At 36.0% G+C, this 21,228-nt stretch overlaps 1 protein-coding gene across 4 annotated transcripts in view; it reads right to left on the minus strand.

Moving 5' to 3' along the window:
- Positions 1-21,228, minus strand: part of LOC147026816 (aromatic-L-amino-acid decarboxylase-like) — an 88,230-nt gene that overhangs the window by 52,315 nt on the left and 14,687 nt on the right. For all 4 annotated transcript variants that reach the window (XM_085882620.1, XM_085882621.1, XM_085882619.1 and 1 more), the window contains 2 exons: positions 8,334-8,541; positions 8,108-8,221 (listed from right to left, as the gene is read on the minus strand). In XM_085882620.1, the coding sequence (XP_085738746.1) occupies positions 8,108-8,221; positions 8,334-8,537 (318 nt within the window). In that variant the 5' untranslated portion in view covers positions 8,538-8,541. Of the gene's footprint in view, positions 1-8,107; positions 8,222-8,333; positions 8,542-21,228 lie in introns of those variants that run through there.

Here is a 21,228-nt window from a genome sequence, read left to right on the forward strand (position 1 = left end):
TACATGTGTTTTTCATGTCTTGGGTGACCTTGACCTTGGGTCAATTTCGATCAAACTTTGTACACATGTTAATATTACATGCATAAATAGACAGTATAAGTTTCAATATAATAAGTGCAAAACTGTTTGAGAAATAGCCATGTGTAATTCACAAAATTCCCCATTAGTTTATAATGGGCGATAATATAAAGTGATGCAGAATCCAGATCCTGATCTTGAACATCACCAAAAGTCACATATCTTTTTGCACTGTGGATTTCTATCAGCTGTTAAAATTTCATCCAAATCGGTTAAGAATTGTGACCTGTAGAACGAATAGAATTTTTTTAAATCACGCCAATAGCTAAAAACTGACGTCATACGCTTGCGAAAACTGTGCATAATTTGCACTAAAATGCATTTTAAAACATTTAGATATTCCATTGAAGTTTGTTTTGGCGTCAACGGGAAGTCACTACGACTTCCCGTCACTGAGTTATGTCCAAAAATGTGTTTTCACGTTGTGTGACGTTTAGTCCGATTAAGATGGGGTTTGGACGCGGACCGTCTCTGGTGGATTGCCTATCAGGTGTAAAAAATTAAGAACGACTGGTCTAGCCGTTTGGGCTGTAGACGACCGGACAAACAAACAAACAAACCAACAAATGGAACAGACCAACATACTTGACAAAATCAAAGATTTCGCCAAGTAACAAACCGGACGATTACAATATCCTGCTCCCTCCCTCCGGAGGGCGGGATAATAAATGCATAAATCAAGGGAGGCTCAAAGCACCCTCCCTTTATATGGAATGGTTTCTCTGTATGCAACTTCAACATGGAGACTGAAAATTTGTTTCTCAAATTTTAAAATTTGTAATTACTCAGAAACCATATACAAATTACGTACACCGTTCAACTTGTCAGAAACTATTCACAAAGTATGTACTCATTTAATTATCTACACATCGTTCAGAAATCGAGGAAGCGTGAAACATCCCTCCCTTTATATAGAACGGTTTCTTTGTATGAAGGGAAGCGTGAAACATCCCTCCCTTTATATGGAACGGTTTCTCTGTATGCAACTTTAACACAGGGACTGAACATTAATTTTTCAGCTTCGACTGGACGAAATCGACTGAAAATTTCAGAAGTGAATCCTATGTACATTGAGGAAATATATTCCAAATTTCAGCAACGTCCATTTGCGCATTATTGAGTTTTTAACGAAAACCCTCAGAATCAACGTTGGTGTCTGTCAGTCTGTCCGTCCACCCGAAATGTATTTGCGTTCATATTTCAAAGGCTATACATTGAAACGAGCTGAAACTTGGAATATATATCAGCCAATATGTCTAATTAATGGCTTTTGAAACAAATTCCACCTAAGCAGGGCCGGATTTAGACATGTGGTGCCCCCTGGGCAGCCTTCAGTAGTGGAGGCCCACCCTACCTTAGAATTCTAAAAAGGTGACGAGACAAATTTACAGTCATCCATAAAGTATATTTTTCAAGAACAAAGAATTTGAATTTCTATATAAAATAGAGAATGAGATAAGATGAATATCTTATATCTGTTATAGATGAATATCTTATATCTGTTCCACTAACTACCAACTACCATTCAGGCACTCACAAATACATTTTTCCTTACATTTTTTTTTCATGAAATATGTGGAGGCCCCCTGGTTGTGGAGGCCCCTGGGCAACTGCCCAGCTTGCCCATACCTAAATGAGGCCCTGTACCTAAGTGCCATAGTGTTGGCTTTTTTGCTCATCGGGGCGAACCCCAAAAAGTTTTATCAGGTCAAGCCAGATTAGATCTGTGGCTTGCTTATAGGTACCATGTGAACCTGCACTAACCTGTTTCATGATCGGGTTGTCGGTGACTAAACCGTCTCCCCCACCAGGTTTTCTGTGAGGAGGGTGTATGGATGTGGACACCCAACAAGATTAAAAACAAAACCTGTCAAAAGGCAAAGCCAAAGCTCCTTGTGAGCCAAAGGCCATCCATTTCTAGTGCCCAACTGTGTCTGCGGACATCCTCCTGCAGTTGTTACTTTTTTTTGGAGGTTTATCGGCAGGATTTGCACTCCGGCCACCGTAAAACTCTTCACTCCGCAAAGGACACTAAAATCACAAATAAAACTGAAAACGCATTCCGTGGGAGTACCTCCTGTGCAGCTGCCCTTCACACGGCAGCTCACTGGATGACAGGATTGGGGCAAAGCCTTTGGGAACCCTACGCTTTGATGATAGGAGTAAGAACACAGGGACCCTCCTGGGTGGGATTGCGGTATTGCGTGTTAGGGTGGTGCTGAAGTGTCGTCCACCAGACGGCAGTCTCCTTGGGTTAACCTGAGGCGGTCCCTTCGGGTGGTGCCTGAAATGTCCTATACCGAAGAGAAGATGATCACCTGTCTCTGTTATCATCTGAGCTCAAGTGTTTGAACATCGGTATTGCAGCACTCTGAGGTTCGGAGACCAGATAGTGGTGAGATCATAGCGGATGGTTACACCTACTATTGGTCTGGTCGTTCTGATGGTTACCATACCCAAGGAGTTGCTGCAGCTGAGTCAAATGAGTTTACTCCAATGATAATTGAGGTAACACCCGTTAACAAGCATATTATGAGTAACGATTCATCACTCTGGGTGTCATTTCCCTGGTCTCTGGATATGCTCCGACTGAGGCGAGTGATCTCACCGTGAAGGACGCATTCTATGCCACACTGGAGTCTGTGGTTGATCAGTACCCCAGGTGAGATACTCTTCTTGTCTTGGGGATTTCAATGCATCGATTGGAACTGACATGGACGGTTATGAGATGTATGTTGGTCCCCATGGGGTTGGAACTGTGAACCAGAATGGCACGAAGTTTCTTGAATTTGCAAGAATTCAAGGACTTAAGGTGCCTGGTTCATTGTTTCAGCACCCACAGGCTCATCACTGGACTTGATATTCCATTGCTGGTGGTGTGGCAAAGGAGATTGACCATATGCTCGTTGATGGTCACTGGAGGATGATCCAGACGTACAGGGTCTACCGGAGTGCTCATTTCCTCAATACCAACCACAGGCTTGTTGTAGCAACTCTGAAGTTGTTGCTTTAATCTTGGAGAATGGTACAATCCCAGGCTAGGCTGGATGTTGGCAAACTCAAGGATGAGAGGGTAGCTGAGGAGTTGGCAAACAGACTCAGTGGGGATTTGAGGGGTCTGAGTGCTTTGGGGAATCCTGAAGAATAGTGGAGTGCCTTCAGAACCATCATCCTTGATGTTGCCGGTGGATGTCTTGGAACTCACCGTAGGGTGAAGAATAATTTTTTTGTCTCAAAGGACATTTGGATAACATTGACCAGTCACAGGGACAGGTGTAATGGCAGCGCTGAGCTGTTCAGGGAGTTGAGGCTTAAAACTGTACATTTGCTGAGGGTGATCTATGTGCGAGGAATGTGTGAGGGGGGTAGAGCATCACATGTGATCAAGTGATTCTCGTCCTGCTTACAGGGGAATTTGTACATTGCGTTCCTCCAAGCCCGTCTCTCGGTGTACTGCAGTTAAAGCGGAGGGTTGTGGGCTTTTGACAGAGGAGTCTGAAAGTGAAGGCCTGCTGGGCCGATTACTTTGAGCGGTTGTACCAGGCTGATCCACCAGCTGTTGAGTTGGATGTCAGGGGTGTTAATATCCCTATTGCTGTCCCTCCAATCAACTGTGATCTACCTTAGTTAGTGGAAACAGGCTGAGGTGAACCTGTTGAAATGGGGTAAAGCTCCTAGGATCTGTGGCAACCATGCTGAACTTCCCAAGGCTGGTGGAAATGCTGTACTCATGTTGTTGCATGCAGTTCTGTGCTGTGTCTGGAACACAGGCGTCAGCCCAACTGACTGGAAGAGGGGCCTTGTTGTCCCTCTCTGGAAAGGGAAGGGTGATCGCCAAGACTGCAAAAACTACCGAGGGGTGACGCTGCTCTCAATGCCGGGCAAGGTCTTTGCTTGGATAATTCTTGATAGGGTTCGCCACCATTTGCTTGAGCACCAGCTCCCAGAAAATTTCACCAAAGAGGTCAACAATTGACCGTATCCTTGCTCTTTGGGTACTCACCGAACGCAGATGAGAGATTCGGCAGGGGCTGCTTGCAGCCTATGTTGAGCTCTGCAACACATTTGATTCAGTGAATCTGGTTTCCCTCCGGAGGATTATTGGTCTTCTTGGGGTGCCAACAAAACTGATCAATCTGATGTCTGAACAACACTCTGGTACTGATAGTGCTGTGAGATGTGGTGATACCATCTCTAACATATTTCCAGTTGTTACTGGAGTTTGTCAGAGGTGTGTACTGGCCCCACACTTTGTAGTGCTTGTATGGACTGGGTTCTTGGGAGGATGTCAGAGAGATCAAGATCTCGGACCTTGATTTCGCAGATGATGCAGTCATCTTTGTGGAGACTCTGCATATCATTTTGGTGGCCCTTAATGTGCTGAATGAGGAATCAGAGCCACTGGGATTATGGGTTTCCTGGGTCAAAACTAAGATTCAGGTTTTCATTTACATCTTGGATGCTGCTGTCCTGTCTGTACCTGTTTTTGGTGAGGATGTTGAGGTCACAGAGAAATTCACTTACCTTGGCAGTGATATTCATATCTCTGCTGGCTGTGAGCCAGAGGTCAATAGATGCCTGGATCGGGCCTGGGGAGTCATGGATTCACTGGATCATGAAGTGTGGTGTTGTTTGTACCTGTGCAGGAGGATGAAAGTCTGAGTCTTCATGTCCTTGGTGCTTCCAGTCTTGCTCTATGGATGTGAGACTTGGACTCTGACCAGGGATCTGAGACATAGACTTAATTCCTTTGGTACCAGGTCTCTTTGGAGAATCCTTGGCTATCGCTGGTCGGACTTTGTGTCCAGCGAGCTGTTATTGAGGGAGACTCAAATGAGATTTGTTACCTGCATAGTCTGTGAGCATCAGCTGCGGCTGTACGGATATGTGGCTCGTTTTCCTGATGCTGATCCTGCTCAGTAGATTCTCTCAGCGAGTGAGCCTCATGAGTGGAGGACGTCAATGGGCTGAACACGTGCCTCGTGGTTGCAGTAGGTTGATCAGCGTCTCAAGTATATGGGGGATGTGCCAGGCATCTGCTTGGGGGGTGGCTAGACGGAGGCCCCTGGCGTACTGGTGGAAAGTGGAAGCAGCGATGTGCCGCTCCAGCTCATGCCCTCATACTTGACCTCACCTGACCAAAAAAGTTGGACGTAGAAAAATTTTGACTCCGTAGAAAGGACGTAGAAAAAAAAATGGTAGTAAAATAGTGAAACACGAGGGCTCATAACTTATGAACTGTTCGATGAAAGTTTGTGAAATTTTGAATATGAATAGAGACACTTGTTGAGACTTCAAAGTTAACTGCGGCCACACAATTAGGGACATAGCAAAAATTAGGGATACTGTAAAAAATTGGACTTGGTGACAAAAATATCAGTTTTTCAGGTGCTCTCATTCTAGAAGAAAACTGGCTGAAACATTGAATACCGTATGTAATACTGAGAAACCGTTCCATTCTTGAGAAAAGTTATTGAGGAATAGAAAAGGCCCCTTCATATGGCATGTGCCATGTGGCAAACAATAGAAAAGAAGGGACATTCCATGGCTTGTTGAAAATGCCAGGCGATAGTATGAACAAAATCGGACCATGCATGTCTGAGAAATGGTTGGGGACACATTTAAGTTCCAAAATTACTGCCAGTTGGCCATCTTGAATCTGATCTTTTATTTATTTAATATGACGTGCATATATATGGAAGCCATCATTCTTTATCTGTGTACCATGTTTGAACAACATCTGTAAATGCATGTCCGAAAAATAGTTGAGGATGTTTACAACATCAGGGTTTTTTTTTTTTACAACTAAAATGGCTGCCAGTTGGCCATCTTTGATTGCATCACGAAACAAAATGATGTGCATATGTATGCCACCATGTGTTGTCTTTCTTCCAAGTACGAATACAAATTGGTCCATACGTGTCCGATATATGGTTGCAGACGCACGCACGCACACACGGACATAAAAATTGAGACCAAATCTATAAGCCTCCATTTCGGAATTCGTCCAACACGGACTAATAATGAGTTTGTTAACAGCCATCGTCATTTGTATCTCATTGCAAGACTGCTTACCTGAAAATCGGAAGTATTAAAAAGTTGGATGCTTCTTAAGATATCACCCTTGATATTCTGTGCCATGATAATTATTATAGTTGAGTGTTTTATTCACAATCATTCCTCAATCTACCTTTGACCCATTGGGATCCAAATATCCATGTAGATATTTTCATTAAGATTTTCTTTCCTCAATATTAGATATTGTTTTTCCCATCATGGCCATTCCACAATCCATTCTAAACTTACATTATTTTGTCTTTCTTCGTCTTGCATTACTTAACTTAGCCGAGAGTTTTATCTGTAAACATAATCGATGTAGTAAAGGTTGAAACATTTTGCACCCTCTTATCGAAAACATTTGCACCCAATAGTAAAGGGTGGAGTGCTCATACCTTTACCATAGCTTATTATTTAAGCCCTTGATAAGTAAACAAGCCTCGACGATGTACAGAAAAACATAAGTAAACTAGAAGGGTACTATGTAGAGCGCATACCTCCACTACGCAATGCCTGATCCGCTAGAACATATTGAGCCCGATACATTTTTGAAATATCATGTTATACTGTATATCGTTTTTGGCCCTATCTCTCAAAAGTGAGGAATCATTAAAAGAACTTATCGGATCCGGATTCGGATCTTCACCAAAATTGAATAAATACTTCCTCGTCACAAACACAAAATGTCCACCAAGTTTCGTCTGAATCCATCCGCACAACTTTTTGAGATATCATGATATATATCATTTTTGGCCCAATCTCTCAATGGTGAAGAATCCCTCAAAGAAAATTCTCGGAACCGGGTCTGGAGCTTCACCAAAATCGAATCAGTTCGACATTGTCACACACCCAACCTGCCCACCAAATTTAATCTGAATCCGTTCACAACTTTTTGAGGTATCCTGCACACAGACAAACAAACAAACAAACAGACCGCGGTGAAAACATAACCTCCTTCCACCTTCAGTGGTGGATGTAACGAGAACAGGCAGTCTGTAGAGCACATACCTCCGCCAGGCTGAACAGTTTACATTTTGTATCCCATTGAGAGGCCGGATCTGGATTTGGAGAGAAACCAAAATCGAATCGGCTTCTTCTTGTCATCCAACCAACCCATCCACCTGGTTTTGTCATAACTCCTTCACAACTTTTTGAGAAATCATGCTACATAACATCTTTGGCTCTATCTCTCAATGATGAAGAATCATTTGGGAAATAAAAAGAAAAAAAAATCTTGTATCCAGATCGAGATCTTCACCAAAATCGAATATATTTGTCCTTGTCACACACCCAACCTGTCCACCAATTTTCATCCGAATCTGTCCATAACTTTTGAGATATCCTCCTCACAGGCAAATGGGTGAAAACATAACCTCAGTCCACCTTCGGTGGTGGAGGTATTAAATAAGGGGGCTACGCCCCTTTTGCTGAGGATTAATTGAAATCCCATTGAAGTTCAATTTAACAAAGATCAGTATCAGCTTCACACATTTAGTTTGGAGCTGTCATGAATATCAAAGTTCAGTCCATTGAATGTATGTGTTTCGGAGATCAGTGTAACTCGTACTCGGCAGAGCCTGGTTGCATCATTGCCTCTGGAATTATCCCATCATTCCATGTCTATTATGGACTGACTGGTCAACTAAAATAATCCTTCTAGAAACGTCTGACGTCGATTTCTCTGTGACAATGATGAGCCAAGGTACCCCAATGTTTTTTTTAACCAAAATTAATGTGGACCAAATTTCCAAACGCTTTTGCTCCGATGAAGGGTTAACACCAGAAATCTAAGCTCCTGCTTGCTTCCCCACACTGGTTAGCATACATCCATCATCATTATGTCAGTTACATCCACTGTTCTACATGTCCACCGACACAGACCCACAGCAACCTTCATGAGTAAGACTATTTCTTCATTCCCATTTAATGTCCACACAACTTTCCACATTTTCCAGTAACAGTCATAACATACCCATGAGAACCCAATGCAGCTTGTCGCTGTAATCATCATTTCTGCAAGCAAGGAAGGGTAGGAGAACGTGGAAGGGAAATATGCGTGGAAATGTGGGCTGCTCCAGTGGGTCATCTAAGGATCAAACACACACACAGGAAGTTATAAGTACATGTCCTCGCTCCATACACTTCACATGTAATTATTGATGATACAGATTCCGAATGTCAAGTGTGTGGTCACATACCCCTGGCATGATGACTCTTTCCAAATCTGCAATCACATCCTCAAAGCTTTCTGCCTCTTCAGGCGCATAATTTGGGAGGAGTGGACGCAGGTATCCTGGCTTCACCTCAGGGAACACCTTGCGACGCTTGTCAAGAGATTCTGTGTAGTCGATGATGTAGTCCACCATCTGCTTACCTCTTATACAGAATTCTTTGGGATCCATGATGCTACAAATTGTGATAAAAGAAAATACATTAGTATACACACATGAGAATTGAAAATACAGATTGCTCTTTAGTCATTGTTTAAATTTTTTATTTAAATTACATGAAAACCCTTCAATGAAGTGAAAGTCGTTTCGCCAAACAAATTCACTAATTCAGAATTCAGATATTCTTTCAAGTAAAAATAGTTGTGGCACAACTAAATCTCGAGGTTTCATCAAAATGAGCTCAGAATGACTCGTCCCAGAGCACTGGAGTAGGATGAATATACTGATTCTGGCTCACTTTTCCCCATGTAAATGAAGGGGGGATTTTCAGCGATTCATATTTTTTTCCCCTAAAAATAAACCCCCTTTTTATCCCAAGGTATATTTATTTGTCTCCCATTTTAACCGAGGGAAACTTTTTTAATTGAATAAACATGTGTGTGGGGCAGGGGTTTGTGGGGGCAAGGGTTTGTGTGGGCAGAGGTTGGGGCAGGGGTTTGTGTGGGCAGGGGTTTTGTGGGCAGGGGTCGTTGTCGTTGGGACATGGCGTCGTTGGGTCGGGTTTATGTGGATGAGGTTTGATTTGGATGGGTGAATAGATGGGTGGATGGGTGAATGTGCGGGTGGAGCTTGTATGGATGGGTGGACAATTTTTTCAATTAACCAATGCACATTGTTTAGCTCACTCGTTGAACCTATAAAGATTTGTTCATTCTCAAATTCCTTCAAAAGTTTAATTTTCTTTGCACAATAATCCCCATCTAAAATATTTAAAAATAAAACATTTGAATCTTTATATTTTTAAAGATACCCCTTTTGTGCCATAATGAAATGATAAACTTCTCTTAATGCTCTTGTTTGACCACCTCCTGAGCCAAATATCATTTTGAGATTATAGTAAATTGTTTTTTTCATTCTTCAATTGATAACCATCAAAGTTTTCAGTCCATTCAAGGATATTTTTTTTTCTTTACATCCTCTAACTTACTAGTTTTTAAATTGATTCGCATATTTGTTTTATTTACCTTTGTTTTAGTTATTTTGTCAATAAGACTTATTTGATATTTTACACATTCATTGTTTCTGTTTATATACCAAGACTGAGATTTTCTCCACTCTTTAGTTTGATTACTACTTGGTTTGACCATTTATATATTGTGAAAAAAACACGGCGGTCGCCCTTAAAAACCCAAACCCATCTTCCCATCGTTAAAACACAATATATTCTGTACACTCTATCATACAATATCCATATGGAACACAATCTATTCCATTATCTAAAATAAATATCTTATCATCAAAGGCTCCTAATGCCTTTTTATTCACTTCTTCACTATATATCTTATGTTTATAACTTCTTATTGTATTCATTTTCCTATATTCTTCTTTCTTATTCATCAAACAATTATAATAATTTCTAAAAGTTATTGATTTCTTTATTACATATTTCTTTATTCCCTTTAACCTCTTATCAATCTGATCACCATACTTATAAGCATATGCCTTTGCTCTCAATCCAATAAACTCACTCATTACTTTTCCACCCAACTCATCCTTAAACTTACCAATAACCTTTTCATTCTTTATTGAAAATAACTCACTCTTCTTACTAAAATTACTTGTATCATATACTCCAATATTTTCTTCATATCTTTATAAACATCATCAGTTTTTATATCTCGGATAAAACTATCAGTGTCCATATACAACAATGAAACATTTTCACCATACTCTTTCTTTAAGCCATTATACAAATAATCATACATCAATATCTTTGATAAACCAAGAACTGCTGTTCCAATATAAATTGGTTTATCCGTTACAATACTTTCCTTTTACATATGAAAAGCAGAAAAGTTCTCTGAGAAAACCTCTTCTCTCTTAAAACTTGGTTTATTTATCAATCAAGAAGCTTCTTTCCAAGATGTTGCAAATCTAATGTTTTGCATGTTTCTCACATTCTACATTGTCTTTCCAAATACAGCATTATTCATCAATTTATAGAATTCCCCTTCAAATTTTACTTGGTATTTGTTCTCATATCTGTATTGAATTCAATATACTTTTTCATCCAAGGACTTTGTTTAAATTTTAAAACTCTGAATTTTAGCGACTCTCAATCCTTCTCTCAAAAACTGTTTCAAGCTTCTCTGATGCAAAACATATCCCTCTTTATCATAGAATGTTGTTAATAACTTTTCTCTTGATTTGCCTTTAATATTAAACTTTTATGAGAATCACTTAACCATTCTTTCTTTGGGGTTTCTTTCTCACATGCAAAAGGAAGGTCTTTATGCTCATTATGAAGATCACTCAGGAACCTCAAATAAACTTCAAAATAATAACCTTCTTCTTCCTCATTCAATTCCTCTTGAGAAGAAATAACAATATTCATCAAAGCCTTTTCATAATCCTTTTCTTCCACCCACTCTAATTTACCATAAGGCAGAGATTGAGACATTGCCCATCCATACAAATTATTAGCATCAAAATACATCAAATAATTACTATCTTTTTCACTATCATAATTTGAAAGATATTTATTATTTGCTTTAGCATATCTTTTTGAACATACTTGTGATATTCCACCTCTCTTGGACTTCTCAATCATCAAAAGCATATCTACATCACTGATGAAATCTATATCTTTTTTTGTCATTTTTACCATTGCACTCCAAGCTAAACCAGGAGCTGTGAAATAGTGGGCAGGATCCAACCCATAACAATTTTTATTATGACAGAGTGATCTAAAAGCTTCAAACACATCAGCTAACAATAAAACATCTGTTTTTAGATACAAATCATGATATTCTCCAAGGTTCTTTATCTAAAATATTTCCCAAATTTCTTGGGCGTGTTTATATTCCTTATCACTTATCTCTTCTTCATAAAGGTTATTATAGAAACTTTCTTTTGAAGGAAGTCGTGTTTCTTTAAATCTCATAATTGAATCCATATATCTTCTTCTTCTTCTTCTTCTTCTTCTTCTTCTTCTTCTTCTTCTTCTTTGGGCTGCTCCCGTTAGGGTTCGCCACAGCGGATCATCCGTATGATCCGCATAGTAATTTGGCACATGTTTTACGCCGGATGCCCTTCCTGACGCAACCCTGGTCACCTCTTACGACACAGGGATATGGTACACCTATTTTAACCGGGGCATACACCCGCCCAGTACACTGGTACTCATTTCCCCGACCTCGGAAGGATGACAGGCTGAGTCAACCCCCTGGTGTATTAATTCAGTGGCCCAACGGGGCTTGAACTCAGGACCTTTTGGATCCCAAGCCGCTGCCCTAACCACTGCGCCAACACCAGGCTAAATGAATCCATATAATCAAAAGGATAAATTCCCTTACTTGTAAGAATTTTCTCTTTACTTTGAATTTTATTCCTTGTTTGAATTTCCTCTCGAGTTAGAATTCCCTCTTTAATCAGAATTTCATCTTTAATCAGAATTTCCTCTTTAGTTAGAATTTCATTCATTGTTTGAATTTTCTTTACAATTAGAATTTCATCTTTATTTCGAATTTCTTCATTAATTTCCTCATTAATTAGAATTTCCTCTTTACTTTGAATTGTCTCTTTAATCTGAATTTCCTCTTTAGTAAGAATTTCCTCTTTTTGAAAGAATGGAGCTTAGATTTGATGCTAGGTCGGGTAGTGGTGTTCCCATAAACTTGTAAGAATCTAGAAACCTAATACAAGTTAAAGGTTTTGTGAATATCATTTTTGTATTTGAAATATACTTTTGACTTGTGTTTGTTATGGCAGAAATATTCCCTGGTGTTTTTCAAAGTTCATTTATAAATAGATGTGTATCATAGTTGGCGATGTTGTGAAGAAAGACTGGAATAAAAGAAGGAAATTTATAATTAAGATTACAACAGGAATGAGCAGGACCTCTATATTTACCAGTAAGATGACAATGATCCCTAATTTTAGACTCCTCAATATCCTCCTCACAAATATGACAGATATTGTTCTTTCTAAATTCTAATTTTTCTTCTTCGGTTAATATCATCGGTTCATTTGTTTCTTTCATTAATTTAGTTAGTCTTATACAATCCTTTTCTAATCGTTTTACAAACTCTTGTGATGCTTTTTTTCCACTATAATGTTCAAGTTTATTATACTTTTCTCCAACAGATGATTTGATATAATAACAGAAACCACAAGGAATATGTTTTTGACATTTATTTGTATGATTCTTTTGGATTAGGAGAAGTAGTATTTATCTTTTTAAGGATACATTCAAAATCAGCGTATATCACAAATGGGTGCATAATAGATTTATTATAATCTTCAAAAGAAATCTTATCACCAGGTTTAGGCATTGTAATTACAGCTGATTTATGATTACTACAATATTTTGAATGTTGTTCTAATCGTTCTTTTGTATGAAATGAATTAAGACATCGCTTACAAGGATGCATTTTGTTTGCTGTTCTGAATACCTGAGAAGAGATTAATCTTGATAAATTATTGATGTATGTATAATGTGAATTGTTTCCAACACTAAAATATAAAAGATTAATGTGTGCTTCTTCATTTTTATCGATGTTTGATATTTTAATACATGAACTTTATTCTCTCTACTTAATCCATATACATTAATAGAAAGGTTATTCTTTTTCTCAAATTTAGGAATACCAGTTAGTGGCATTGGGAATTTAAAATCTTTAATGTCCAAGGTATTCTCATATTTCATATATTGTTTTACTCTTTCTGAATTACAATTTGGTGGATGTAAGTGAGCAAGAACAGACCAGAGAAAACATTTATTATCATTGTTCTTAATATTAACAACTGCCTTCTTTAGTTTTATATAATATTTTGAAAATTCAATATAAGAAGAAGCTTGAAGAGGGTTTGATTTTAGAAAGTGTATATCTAAAAAGATGATTTTTTTAAATATTGAATCCACTTCCTACCACTGTATTATCAACATCCTCCTCTTGTTTTGATAGTTCTTCATAAACCCCACTATTCAAAATATCTTGAAATGATGTTAAAGAATGAAGATCTGTTCTCATATTAGGAGTTTGTGCTTCATCTTGTCTTTTCATATTCATTTTCACTCCCATATAAAATGTAAAGTTTTCATTTCTTTTAATGTCTTTTTAATAACTTTTTCAACATCAGGTTTCACTATTTCAATTGATTCAGCTATTGATGATGGACCGGGTTCTCCAAATTGAAAAATCCTTATTTTTATATGCCCTTTAAATGCCCCATCAGTGTTTTCAATATAATAGTCTCCCTTTACTTTAAACTCATTTTTCTTGTGTTTTTGTGATTGGAGGTGATTCTTATAAATACTCTTCAAAACATCCTTTGAGCAGATATCACAATGTTTTATTTTCAACTCAAGAGGAGATATTTGATGAAATAGATTAAATGTGTGTTTGTTGGTTCGAAGGTGTTTTTTATAATGTTTATATTTGTGATTACAAACATCACAGTACGTTGTATTCACCATATTTGTAGAATAAAACTTTGCTTAAACTAAAATTTTCTTGATGAAAATTTCGTTTATTTTACAGGTGAATCTGTGCTTAAAACAATTTTATCCTCCAACTTTTTTCACTTCATAAATACAATGTTTCAAGACACAAAAGACAAGTTTCAATCAACCTCTTCATTTGTAAAAGATACTGAGAAATATGTCAAGGATGTAAAATTGAACAAAGATAAATATAACAATTATGGTAAATAATATGAGTTCTTCAATTTCCTTCAGTGGAAGGGCTTTTAGTATACCTGGAAGAACATCAATTAAAGTATCTCTAACAAAAGTTTCTCCTCTCCTTCTGACAATATATTCAAAAGAAGAAAAAGCAATGAAACAAGAAAAAGTATCAAAAAATAAAAACCTTCTGGATGAAGCTTTAGAAAGAAAAGATAAGACCATCTGTAATATGCAAGGAGAAATTTGTATTTTTTGCAACAACCCTAAAGATGTAAATCCTGATGAAATAAAGGATGTTAATATATCAAGTGAAATGACATTTCGTTCAATAGTAGTAAAGTATCATTTTAAAATTACCTTTAATATAAAAAATGTTGTAGTTGAATCTGGTAATGAAAAAAAGTACATAGATATCGATGGTAATATTACTAAATATGAGTCAATACTCAACTGAAAGTATAGATGAATTTCAGTTTAAGTAAAGTTTTACTTTATAAATATGCTAGACTTCCCTGATTCTCCACATGACAAATTTGAGAATTGTCCTGCGTGTGATAGAGTGGGATTAAACACAGAGTCGAAAGCCCATAAACAATATATATTCTGTGATTATCTTCTAATTAAAAAAAATTTAAAAAGGAAAATAGATTTACATCAAAAATGGATTACTTTACAAGATTGATTAGAGAAATGAATGTAAAGTATGAGGGTGATAACACACCTTTCCTTACAAGGGAAGAAACAGAACGTATTAGAGAAATGTTCAAAGGATTGTTGTTATATATTATTCATGATTGTCATTTTCAGGAAAATATCAACACAAGATATTGCATAAATAAAATAATGGATTATCTTGAAATTAAACCTGAACTTAGGATAAAATATCAAGTTTCTAAAAAAACCAATATTAAATTAAATAACCTGTTTTCCAAATAGAAAAATGAATGATTTTTTTACCCATTTGGGAAAATAAGATAAAATTTAACAATCATAAAAATCTTCCAAATTCATTAAGATGTCTCATTGTTGGTTGAAGCTGATGTGGAAAAAAACCTGCTTACTTTTGAAGATGCTCCTGACTTCCAACTTTTTAGATTATGATAATTTAATAATTTTCACAAAGTAGAGTTTTCAACCAGAGTATCAACTACTCTCACAAGGTTTTAATGCTGGTCTTCAAAAAGAAGATATAATCGGTTTATTTAAACTTCAAAAAAACCTAAATAATTATAACATTGAAGATATAATACAACTATTTTGTGGTACACAGAGATGTAAAAAGAAATCAAAACCGATAACTTGTATTCTTAGTGATAATACGAATGATATACCGTCTCCCCAAGATTTGGATAAATCAAAAAAGAACCTCGTTATCTTTGATGATTGTGTTAATGAGAGAAACCAAACGGAAAGGACAGCTTCTACACAAGAGGGAGACATTCTTCTTGTAATTGTATTTATCTTAGTCAATCATACTTTCAACTTCCTCGTCATTCCATCAGAAACAATGCTAATACTTTTATTTTATTCAAGTTAAATTCAATAGATATAAATAATTTTTGGAGAGATAATTGTTCTGCATTATGCAGTAAAAAGGAATTTGGGGATTACATGAAGCACACGACTGAAAATATAAATATATTGTTGTGAAACAAGATGAGATATTAAGGGATATATTTTTTGTTTTATAAACAATTACATATATAAATGACAACTATTATTATAAATATTGTGGGTAAATCTGCTTCTGGAAAAAACTTTCATAAATCAAGGTTCTTGTATAGTACAAATGAGAATATTGTAAATTTACTTAAAAAACACCCCATGATACGCATTGTATCAACAACAACTCGAGCAATAAGAGCTGGAGAAGTAAAAGGTGAAGATTATCACTATATTTCAGTGGAGGAACATATGCGATTGAGGAATGAAGGTCAAATAGTTGAGGAGGTTTCTGTTGGTACAACAAAATATTCACATTGTAAGAGTGAGTTCAGGAAACTAAAATCTGGTTGTCTTGGGATATAAGAAACTAATCCAGAAGGAACGAGACAAATGATTAAACATCTGAGCGGAGTGAAGATTTTATCATTCGGTTTTGATGTTGATGAAGAAACTCAACGCAAACGTATGAAAAGCAGAGATGCAAGTATTAGTGAAGAAGAAATTACAACTCGTATTCATGTTAATAAAGAATTTGATGAAATATTTAAAGAAAAGGATTTATTTGAACACATCTACTTGGATGATGAAGAAAAGGAAAATTTCCCTGTTGAATTTACAATTCATTTAATGATATTTTCCAATAAATAAATGGATGCGAAAGAAACAGCAAAAAGATTTAAGAAACATCAAGAGTTGGTTTCAAAAGTTGTAAAACAACAGGAAGACAGAAAGAAGAAACGCAGACAGAAACTAACGGGCGAAGAAGCATTTGAAAGAAAACAAGAGAAATTTTTTAAACCACTTTTAAAAACTTCCCAAGAAAAAAATGAAAGATGTTTCCACAGTAGAATATACTCCTAAAAAACTTCGAATGTTAAAAGATTTTGATCAAATGACGGAGGAAGAATTAGAGCATATGGGGAATTAGAATATAATGATGAAGGATTATTTCAACAACTGGAAGAGATGAATCGCCCCCCTGCTTATGTTGTGAATGCTCTTCAAAACAATGAATATTCAGCGGAATCAAAAACCAAAGCAGGACTCATTCCAACAGAACAACCAGCAATATTTCATCTTGTTCAAGAAAAGGTATTGATATTTAATGATGAATTAAGGCTTTTGGGTTCTGCTCAAACCCCTGTTAAACTAACTCCGAGATTAATGTTTCTTCTCACAAAAGATGGAAGACAAGCTTCAACTGTGAGGAATGAATTAAAGTATTTTGATAAACCATTAGATATGAAAAATAATGATGATAGAGTATATATTGATCTGCTGAACTCTGTTGATTATAGGGTTAGTCTTTCTGGTAAACGTAGCAAGAATGAGAAGGAGAAACACATTATTCAGGCTTTAAGTATCCTTGGTTCAGGAATTAGTTTTCTTCCAAATGACCCATCGCAATTAGTTAATAGATTGTTATTGTTTTTAGGTAGTAAGAAGGCTGGAAATAATAATTATTTAAATGAATCATCAGCCATTTTCGACCAGTTGATGAACATGAAAATAATTAATAAATCTCAATATAAAGACATTTTATCTCATATTAAATAAGATGAGAAGCACAATCCTTAGTTTCAATTTCACAACAAGCAACCATACATCTTCATTCCCATACCTACTACAACTTGACCCAACAAAAGAATATGAGGCATCTTTATTGTCCATGGAAACTTATAATACCTTATTTAATATAACTGATAAAAATGACAACTTTAGTTATAATCCGGGAAGTGGATACAAAACGATAACAGTCTCACCCGGAGCATATGAGATTTCTCAAATATCTTCTGAAATTGCTCGTCTTATGAAAGAACAGGGTGATGAACCAAAAAATATTGTTATAGACATTAAAAAACATACATCAAAATCAACGATTAAACTTCATTTAGAGAGTTATAACACAATAGATAATTCATTTCGAGAGTTATTGGGTTTCTCCTCAAAAAAGATTGAAACTAATGGGACGTTTTACAGTGATAGTCATTCAAATATCCTCAGGAATAAATTCGGTATAAATTCACTTTGATTTGATTGATGGTACTTATGATGATGGAATAAAAACAAATACAATATTTTCATTCAGCGCATACTCAACCCCAATTAGTTATAAATTCAATATGGAACCCAAAAATTTGGTTTATCTCCCTGTGTCAGGAAAAAAAAAACATACACAGAGTAAATTTTAGGATAACCGACCAAGATAATCGTATGATTTCTTTTAATGGAGAAGTTATATCCATCAGAATTCACCTACGTGAAATTTTCCAATAAATAAATACGATGGTTATTGTGAGGAAACACGAGTTGGGAAAATATAAAATAATTACAGGGGATGGGATGTTCCTTTCCCCCATACTACAAGGGTGAAGGTATGTATCTTGGTAGAGGATACTATAAACCTAAGAGACAAGGGGGGTGTCGGACATCAATTTTGAGGAGATGGGATAATTGATACTCTAATGGGTATCGGTTCAACTATTCTTAAACATAAAGACCAAATTGGTTCAACTGCTTCTGTGTGGGAAATGTAGCAGGTGCTGTAAAGAGCATAAAAGATGCCTAAAAGGATCTCATAAATTACAAGCAATAAAATAAATTGAGAAAGGCAAAACTCAGTTGTCTCCCCAAGAACGACAGGAAATAATTCAAATACTTGGGTCAGGGTTTCAAAAGTTTAAACATCTTTTTTCCAAAATAAATACAGGTAAGAAAGCAATTGATAGTATCTATGATTTGGATGATACCATTGTTATCTCAAACTCCACTAAAAAAGAGGATTACTTCAAGGTAAAGGCAATAACTGGAACAGACTGGAATGCAAATGGTACAAAAAGTTTTGAAACTTTTTGTTTCTCCAGATGGAACATTTTATCCACGAGATAGATTGGAAATTAATTGGAAAAAAATGATTATGCTGAAGCATACAAGTCTTACCAAAAGGTGTGTGAAAGTAATGGAAATAAAGAACCTATTTTGGATATGACAGCATTTAAAAGTTTGTATACAATCTATGCATTTGACCTGAGTGCTTAAACGGAAACTATAAAGTCTAATCGAGTGGATACTTCCCTATACATTGAAAGAGGAGAGAGTGAAGAAGTTGATGCATATTGTTTGCTTTTGGAAGAAACAGAATTGCAGATTCATACAGATAATGGTGTTATGATTCGTCTCACACAATTTTTTTGTTAAACAAATGAGTGGCAAAGTACCGGTATATGTTAATCAAATCAATCTTCATAAACTATCATCTTGTGTTCAAAATCAAAAGCCTTGTACGATTAACGTTACTACAATTCAGAGAAAAGGAACAGTAAGAATTGATGTTTTGCTCACAAGAGAACAGGTTAAAATATTGAACGATACTGGCTCACTTAGAATTAAAATGACAAAACCAATGTTGAAAAAATATTCAATAAGAGAGACGAGTGGAGGATTTCTCCCATTTCTAATTCCTTTATTTGCTGGTTTAAGTGCGGTTGGAGTATTGACGGGTGGTATTTCAACAGCGGTGAAAACTGCCAACGAAAGGAATGCTCAACTCCGGGCTCAAAAAGAATTGGAAAGACATAACAAAGAGTTGGAGAAACAAATTAGTGGAAGTGGTGTAATTGTAGATTTTGCTGAAAAACTTCAAGGACTGCCTGATAAAGCGACATTGTTAGTTGGAGATATGCTTTCTTCTATCGCACAAGCAGGTGTAAAATTAACTAAAAGAGGTAATGGATTATATCTTTCTAATAAATAAATGAGCATTGATGAGTGGTTTAAAGAATTTGGAAAGAATACATCAAATTTACAACTTGTCAAATATTGTAAGAAATTAAAAATTCATAATGTGGTTATTTGTATGAGAGATGAGTTAACAAATGTGCCTAAACATACAAAGAATATTATAATGAACTTAGAAGATAATAATGGGAATGGTTCTCATTGGGTTTGTATTTTTAATAGTCAAGAGAAATATTATTTTGATAGTTTTGGTCTTCCACCACCTGTTGAAGTTATAAAATTCTTACAGAATGGTGTTTATCAAACATTTCAAGTCCAATAATAAAATTCCAAGTGTTGTGGTCAATTATGTCTATATGTGTTATTTCAACTCAACAAAAATTTTTTTATGACATTATTTTTAATCTAATATAAATGACTTATGTTGGTAAAGATGGTTCTATCTTTGGTGTATCCCAAGAACTGGATATTGATTTATCAAATTATTACACAAAGGCACAGGCTGAACGACATAAATATAATATAACCAAAAATATTAATATGAAAAATGCTTATAAATTAAAAAATTATCAAACCCTGACTGACGCGAATGACTTGGTGAGATTAAGTGATTTATCACAATATATATCCTTAAATAAAATGGCCGTGTATTCCAAAGATACAGAAGTGTTGATTTTATCTCCAGGTCATACAGAATTCACAGTTCGAATTAAAATAAATTTTTATCAAGAAGGGCGTATCGTTTGTATGAGAATAGAACAATGGGGGTATGATATGAATGATTTAGGGTATAATTGGTCATTTAAAATTGACCGAGAAGACCTGGAACATTTTAAATCAGTCTCGTAAGGAAGAATATTATCCACTTGGTATAGAGAATGAGTTTTTGGAAGCACGATTAGTAAACAACAAATAAAAGAATTTAATAAGGGTAAATATATTAATGGTTTTGCCCGAGTTTATATCATGAAAACAAAAAAAAAACAGGATTGTCTATAATATGTAAGGAAATACAAAATTATTTAACTCTGGGAAGATGGGGAGGTGTTTCGTGTCATAATATTATTCTGACATATATATCTAATACATCAATGATGGCAAGAAGTCTTCAAGAAAATTATCATGTCTGTGTCCAAGCATACCTTCAAGAAAAGGGTATTTGGTATTTTAATAAATATGTTCTACAACATAAGAATGAGGTATTTTCAATAAAAGATTGGCATTATGCTGATGTTGATAAACCGACAACTTTAGATTTAACTAGAATGTTAAATAATGAAAAAATTATAAAGTTAAGAAAACATAAGGCTCTTTTAGAAATTCAACAGAAATTTTATTGGTTTCCTGTTGTAAAAAAAATTATTTTGGATACAGGAATAACAAGTAATCCTGATGAATACATGTATGATATTCTATGGGGTGTAAGTGATTCAAGGATAGTGAGGGACGAGGAAGGAGTTGAAGAGAGAGAAGAGGAGGAAAAGGAGAAGAGAGACTGAGGAAAGGGAGAATAAAGAGAAGGAGAGGGAGAAGGAGAGAGAAGAGAGAGAAGAAGCGAGAGAAGAGAGAGAGAGAGGGAGGAAAGAGGGAGACTGAATAAATATGGAAACC

This window comes from Eptatretus burgeri, chromosome 5 (assembly GCF_056783735.1).
Source record: "Eptatretus burgeri isolate ZD-2024b chromosome 5, Ebu_testis_v1, whole genome shotgun sequence".
In the NCBI taxonomy this organism is placed as follows: Eukaryota; Metazoa; Chordata; class Myxini; order Myxiniformes; family Myxinidae; genus Eptatretus; species Eptatretus burgeri.